Here is a 7,225-nt window from a genome sequence, read left to right as displayed (position 1 = left end):
GCTTGTCTGGAACTCACGGCATCCTCCTGTCTCAGCACTTGCTTCGGTAGAGTGCAAGGATTACAGGAGAGAACCACTAACTCGAACGAGAGAGCCCTAGACCTTAGAGCGCAATCTGTGCGGTGAACACTTCCGGCTAGTCAGCTGGGATTTTTTTTTTTTTTTTTTTTTTTAATTGCGCATGCGTTTGGCCAAACCATCCCGGAACTTAACCGTTGCTGAAATGAAGGTTTAAATCCTCCGAGTTGTGATCCGGAGCTTTCGTGGCGCCCTGGGTTCTCCAAAGAACCTTGGGATTGGGCAAACTAATCCAAGACCGGGATCCGATTGGCTGTCACAACAGTACGCCGTGAGACGTTGCGTGACGCTATTAGTACCGCCCCTGTCGCGGGACTGGCCGGGCTTCTGGCCAATCAGCAGGCGTGGCGCGCCCTTCGGTTTCCTCCAGCCGGAGTTTGCCGCCTGGGTTCCCGCGACCCCAACGTCCCAGAGGCGGGGCCACAGTCATCTGGGATGCTTCTTGAAGCCGGCCTTTGGGTGCCCAACAAACAATTCCCAGCTTGGCGGCGGCCGTGACGAAGCGACCGTGGATCTTCGTGCTCCTGGTTCCCCCTGGTTCCCTCCGGGCCCGGGAAGCGCGGTGAGTAACAAGCGGCCTAGGAGGGTCTGAGTTAGCGCGCTGAGTTAGTTAGAGCTGCCAGGGGAGAAAGAAAGCGGACCTCAGAACCTTGCCTGCTATCTGCTAAAGAACGTAAAAGAGGTTTACGTTTGTGACACGCCTCAGATTGCTTTGACTGTAAAAATTTCTTGGGGACTGAAATTCTCATCCTTGCTCTTCTTGCATTCTTTACGCGATCTAGCCCAGACTGGGAGAGGGATCAGTTAGTGTTTATAGTCGGTGGTCTACATGTCAAAAGCGAGGTGTGAAATACTGTGTCAGGACATAGAGTCAGTAATGTTACCACGAGAGACTTAACATTCGAGTTGGAGTTGGTTTAGTAGGAAATTCGAAGTAAAAGGGGAAGACAACCTGTGCAGTCCTCTCGGAGACTGCTGATAGATGGTGGGTGAATGACTAGGAATTACTGTTGCAGCGATTGGGTATGACTTAACTATGAAGGGTTTTTTGTTTTATTCTGTGTATGAAGAAAAGCCATTGACTTTCTAAGCAGGAGAAAAACTTGTTCATAGACGCATTTGTGTCTGCACTAGAGGAGGCCGATGTGGTCAGCTAAGGTGGGAGGATGGAAAGAACTTTCTAGGGGTAAGAGGGAGAAGAGGTGAGGATGACTTACTGGTTCTTGTTTGCTACATGATGATAACATTACCTGGGGAGAGTATTTTTGCTAGGTACACGTTTTGTACAGTTTTGGCCATTAGTTTTATGTAATACTGTCAGCGTAAACTAGTCATCAAATCTCATTGATTGTTTTCAAATGAGAAAGGCCTAATGCATAAAAGAAAAGACAGACAAGGCATTTAATACACTCCTGTTAGTGAAGAAAAATGGCACTTTATATACTTTGTAGAGGTAGTTATCAGTGTGATTACTGTTACCATGACAACCAAATGCTAAAGAAAGGCGCTTTTTCTTTTTAAGCCTGTATTTCAAGAAGGTCAGATATCTCTATGGGGGACTTTTAGTTGATCTTTAAAGGTCATATACTGCAGAATTTTGTTCATGCAAATATTTTCAGCCTTGGACATTATGGAAAAGGTCTCTTCTAAGTGACTTACACCTGTGTTAGTAATCCTTTAGAAATTATCTTGAGTCAGATAATTCCTTTTAAACATTCTGTTTAAAGTTTAAAATTTATTCTGTGTGTGTATGTATGTGTGCATGTGCACACATACATACACACACTACATTGCACGTGTGGAGGTCTGAGGATGACTTTCAGGAGTTGGTTCTCTCCATCCACTGTAGGTCCTAGGAATCAAACTCAGTTTGCTAGTTGTTTTGGCAGCAAGCACCTAACTCTGAGCCATCTTATTAGCCCTAGATTTTTATGTCTTGTATTATTACTGTTATTGTGTGTGTGTGTGTGTGTGTGTGTGTGTGTGTGTGTGTGTGTGTGTATGATATGTGTATGTGAATGAGTGCAGGAATCTGTGTCCCACTGAGCATTTGTGGGGGTCAGAGTACAACTTCCCAGAGTCTGTTCTTTGTCACCGTGCATTCTGGGAATTGAACTCAGGTCACTATCCTTACACAGCTAGTGCTCAGCTGTCTCAGCTGCCTCAGACAATATCTTTTTGCTAAAACTGAAACAGTGCACAAAAAGTTAAAACTTAAGACTTAAAAAATACAGTAAATGATGGCTGGCTTGGTGGTGTATAACCTGTATCCCACAACTTGAGAGGCAAGCCTCATAATCCTCAGAAAACCACACACAAATATCAAACAGGAAAATCTATGAAGAAATTTTATAAACAACTATAATGAACTCATCAACAAACTCACTCTTGTGGCAATAAACAGGAAATTCTTTGTCCCCACAAACTAACTTGTGAAATAATCTGTGTTCATGGTTTGGATACAAATACACACTTGCTGGGTATTCTTACTAATATTTTGTACCCACTCATCCACACAGCAAACCTTTAGTCTCCACCTCTCTTGAGTTTCAAATCTATATGTCTAATTTCATTCAATACTAATGATGCAAAATAAAGACTGTATACTCCTTTCTCTATAGGTTAGCATTTACTATTTTGTTTTTTGAGCAGGGTCTTTTGACATAATGTTGGCTGTCCTGGAACTCACTATGTAGACCAAGCTGGCCTCAAACTCACAGAGAACCATCTATTTCTGCCTCCCAAGTACTGGGATTAAAGTCCTGTGCCATGAGACCTTGTCTTAAAAAAGGAAAGAAAAATATTTTGGGGCAAAATATGTGCATCCTTTAATGAATAGGTATACTAAATTAAATATTGCAGTTTATAGGTTGAATGACTTAAGTATTAAAGAAATCAAAACCTATAACTATTAACATTTAATCTTTTATTTTTCTGTATATTGGACATTGAACATAGGACCTTGCACTTGTAGGCAAGTGCGCTACATCCCGAGATTTACAATATTTAATTTTACTAATCCATAGTTACTTTTCATATAAGCAGCTTAGTTTTGTTATGTGGTTAGGTAATGTTTCTTTTTCTCTGTTTAACAATATTCTTTTATTTCTGTAGAGTACCAAGGACCAGGAACTGAATAAATCACTCATCAAATATAGAGCCTGTAGTTCTCCAGAAAAAGTCCCAGATGAATACCAGGTACAGAAACTTTCTTTTATGGATTATATATTAAATATTTCTTTTTATTTATGTGTATGAGTGTTTTGCTTGTATGTATGTATTTATACCAAATACATTCCTGGTGCCCAAGGAGGCCAGAAGAAAGTGTCTGATCCCTTGGAATTGGAGCTACAGATGGTTGTGAGCTGCTGTGCATGTGCTGAGGATAAATCTGGGTTCTCTGATAGAGAAGCAAGTACTCTTAATCACTGAACCATCTCTCCAGGTCCTATTTTATTTTTTTGAGTCAAGGTCTTGTTATGTAGCCCTGACTGGCCTCACACTCACCCAATTCTTCTCCCTCATCCTCCCAGATGCTAGGATTATATGCATATTCCACTGTGCCTGGCTGTTTAGTTATTTGAGATGGAGGTCTTTCTATGTTGCTGAGACTGATCTTGAAACGTGGGACTCATTTAAATACTCTTTCCTCAGCCTCTCAAGCTTTGGGACCTCAAGTAGCTACTATGCCTGGCTTCAAAATATTTTTTCACGCAGTGTTTTATTGCAGCTACCCACATTAACTTGAGACAGCATACTGGAAGAGAAAAAACACAGTCTTTGGAATCAGGAATCTCTGGCTCCACATTTAATTAGGTGGATTCCTTGACCTAGTTCATTCACTATAAGATGAGGATGGTGATCACTTCCTCCTCCTCCTCCTCCTCCTCCTCCTCCTTCTTCTTCTTTTCTTTTTTGAGACAGGGTTTCTCTGTGTAGCTTTGGAGCCTGTCCTGGTACTCACTCTGTAGACCAGGAGACCAGGCTGGCCTCAAACTCACAGAGATTCACATGCCTCTGCCTCCCAAGTGCTGGGATTAAAGGCATGAGCCACCACCGCCCGGCTGGTGATCACTTTCTAATCGATTACCGGGCAGGTATTAAATATGCTTACTGAACTAAAGGAACAGGCATATAGTAGGTACTTAGCAAATATTAGCTCCCTTTTCTCTCTCACTTAATGACAGATGTTTCGTTGGTGAGAAATTACCTAAACTAAGGTTGTAAATTAGAAGATTGCTTACTTCCATCCTAGAGGAATGGAAAAGTGTTGGGGCCCCTTCTTTCTAAGCACTGAGTCCTTGCCGGTAGTCATCTCACATTGGTCATCCCAAGTTTCTCCGTGTTTCCCTAAGTCTTTCCTTTTATGTGGAGCAGGAAGGAGGAGCTGGCCACCTGTCCCTGCTTTTCTTAGTCTGTTATTCCATGGAGGACCTGGCAAACTGGCTTGGGTGATTTAGTTCTTTGGACCATTTTATTGCCCCTAGAGAGGAACAATTAATGCTGGCATATGGATTTTCCTTCTCTTCTACACTGCAGTTATGCCCATGGGAAGCTTTTATATTCTCTGCTGCTTCCTTTGTGCCAGATGTTCTTGATAAAGACAATAGGAAACATGATCAGGGAGGCGATCATATTTCTTTTACTTTAATCTTGAGCCTTCTGTTGTATCATACTACTGCACTATTTTCTTTCTTTCTCTCTTCCTTCCTTTCTATCTATCTATCTATCTATCTATCTATCTATCTATCTATAGACAAGGTCTTCCTCATAGCCCTGGCTTTCCTGGAACTCACTATGTAGACAAGGTTGGTTGACCTCAAACTCAGAGACAGGCTTGCTTCTGCCTCCCAAGTGCTAGGACTAAAGGTGTGTGCCACCATGCCTGGCCCCATGCAGTATTTTTTCATTAATAAAGTACAACAAAGAGGTATTGATCAAAATATTGTCATGTAGTTAATAAGTTATAGTTAAGATTTCAGCTGACATGACCCTTTCTTTATGGTGCCTTAGCACCATATTGTAGATTGATCTTTAAAGGTACTGTAGACTGTGGAAAATGAAAGAAAAAAAGACAACATTGAACACTTTGCAATGAGTTAGAAATTATTTTAAAGCATTTTATATATGTGTTCAACGTAACTTCATGGAATCACTGCTGTTATTTATTTATTTATTTTTTTGTCTTATTCAAGTCCTTCCTATGGCTCCCCTCAACTGTTTTTAGGCAGGCCTGGAATTCCTAGTCTTGGCCTCCTAAGGACTTGGAATGCCTGACAAAGAGAATTAACTGTTTGTTATAAAATTTATACTGTTTGCTATTCCTCATACTATAATTTTTTTAAAGGTTTGCTTCAACCAAGATGGTACCTTTCCACTTTCCCCCATCAAAATTGGCACTTTGGAACCCAATGCCGATTGGAGATTTCATCTGCTTGCATCTCAGTTACTACAGGTATGTTTCTCTTTTGAAATCAAACCAGTATAAACATGAATCATAAAAGAATACGTAAGACAGACTTAATTGTTATAACTAGTTACAGACTTAATTGTTATTACTATAATTTGGGCTGCCTAAATCCCAAAGTCCATTTTTTTTCCCTTTGATTTGTGTGTGTATGTGTGTCCACTTGTGGAAGCCAGAGGTTGATGTCTATTGTTTTCCTGTATTGCTCTCTACTTTATCTTTTGAAGCAGGATCTCACTGAATCTGGAGCTTACCTTTTCAGCTAGATTGCTGGCCAGCTTCCCCCCACTCCACTCCACCAAACTCTGGGGTGATACAGATGCCACTGTTCCCATCTTTTATATGGATATTGAAGATCCAAACTCAGGTCCTTGTGCTTGCCTGGCAGGAGGAGCCAGTACCCCAGACTCTAAAATCTGAAGCTTGCACTGATAAAATGACTGAGCAGGCAAAGGCACCTGCCCTCAAAATCTGAAACTTGTTGACTGTCAACAAGATACTATAAAGAGCTACATTCTACATCTTACCCACATACAAAATACAGTTATATAAAAATTACCTTCAGACTATAGGTGTTTATAAACATAAATGAATTTCATATTTAGATTTGAGTTCCATCTCTAAGATTTTGTATATGCAAATAGTCTCAAACCTGAAGTACTTGTGGTCTCTAGTATTTCAGGTAAGCTACTCTCAACCTGTATTCATTTTTTTTTTTTTTTTACTTTTTCACTAAAAGTTTCTATCAGATAAAAATTCCATCTGTTTGTTAAATCTTCCATATGCTTTTGAGAAATAATCCCAGTTTCATAGTTAAAATATTCTGCAAGTCTAAGGTTCTGAATATTGTAGGAAATGTCTCTTGTACTTCAGCATGGTGTCTGTGTGGAACCCTGAGAAGATAGAACTGAGATGGAATTGATCAAGTTAGAAGGCCTATAATGTAGTTCTCTATAGGACCTTTTGAAGGAAGTTTAGATTAAAGTAATAGTAATCATTTGAGCTGTTGTGTCTAAGGACTTACTTGCTAAAAGAAGTATTCTACAGAGGCTAGGTTGTAGTATAGAGAGCCAAGTCAGTCTGTTTGTAGGTACTTGTCAGTAATCATGGATTTGTTTTGTTTTGCTTTGTTTTTTCGGGACAGGGTTTCTCTGTATCCTGGCTCTCAATATAAAGACCAGGCTGGCCTCTGCCTCCAGAGTGCTGGGATTAAAGTCATGTGCCACCACCACCATCACCCAACTTAGATTTTTGCCTTGGTGATTTAAGGTACTCTTAACTGGAATCAGGCTGTCTAGACCCTCAATTCCTGATCCTATCAATTCTTTTGTTTTTTTTGTTTTTTCTTTTTTGGTTTTTCAAGACAGGGTTGATCCTAACCAATTCTTATTTAAATGACTTCAATAAAGTAGTCAAAGATCAGTTTACTTAATTATAAAATAAATTTAAAAGTACCATGAGAGGATCATGTGTAGCCTCTGGAGTGTTTCATATACTTGAGCATGCTAAGTAAACACTCCACTATAGGGTCAACACATGATCCTTTCCTGGTACTTTTAAATTTTTTCCAGACAAGATCTTTCTACATAGCTCTGGGTGGCCTGGAACTTACTATGTAGACCAGACTGGCCTTAATTATTAATTAAACTCACAAAGATCTGCCTGTGTCTGGGTGTGTGC

General features: G+C 40.3%; 1 protein-coding gene across 1 annotated transcript in view; it reads left to right on the top strand.

The window, feature by feature from the left end:
* Positions 1–454: 454 nt before the first annotated feature.
* Stil (STIL centriolar assembly protein) overlaps positions 455–7,225 on the top strand; it is a 47,994-nt gene continuing 41,223 nt past the window's right edge. The window contains exons 1-3 of the mRNA XM_052718379.1: positions 455–640; positions 3,193–3,276; positions 5,426–5,533. Of these exons, the coding sequence (XP_052574339.1) occupies positions 3,266–3,276; positions 5,426–5,533 (119 nt within the window). The 5' untranslated portion in view covers positions 455–640; positions 3,193–3,265. The remainder of the gene's footprint in view (positions 641–3,192; positions 3,277–5,425; positions 5,534–7,225) is intronic.

Source organism: Peromyscus californicus, unplaced genomic scaffold (genome assembly GCF_007827085.1).
Source record: "Peromyscus californicus insignis strain IS unplaced genomic scaffold, ASM782708v3 Scaffold_5__1_contigs__length_169319896, whole genome shotgun sequence".
Lineage (NCBI taxonomy): Eukaryota > Metazoa > Chordata > Mammalia > Rodentia > Cricetidae > Peromyscus > Peromyscus californicus.
Note: the sequence above shows the minus strand (reverse complement) of the source record. Positions and strands in the feature narration are given on the sequence as shown.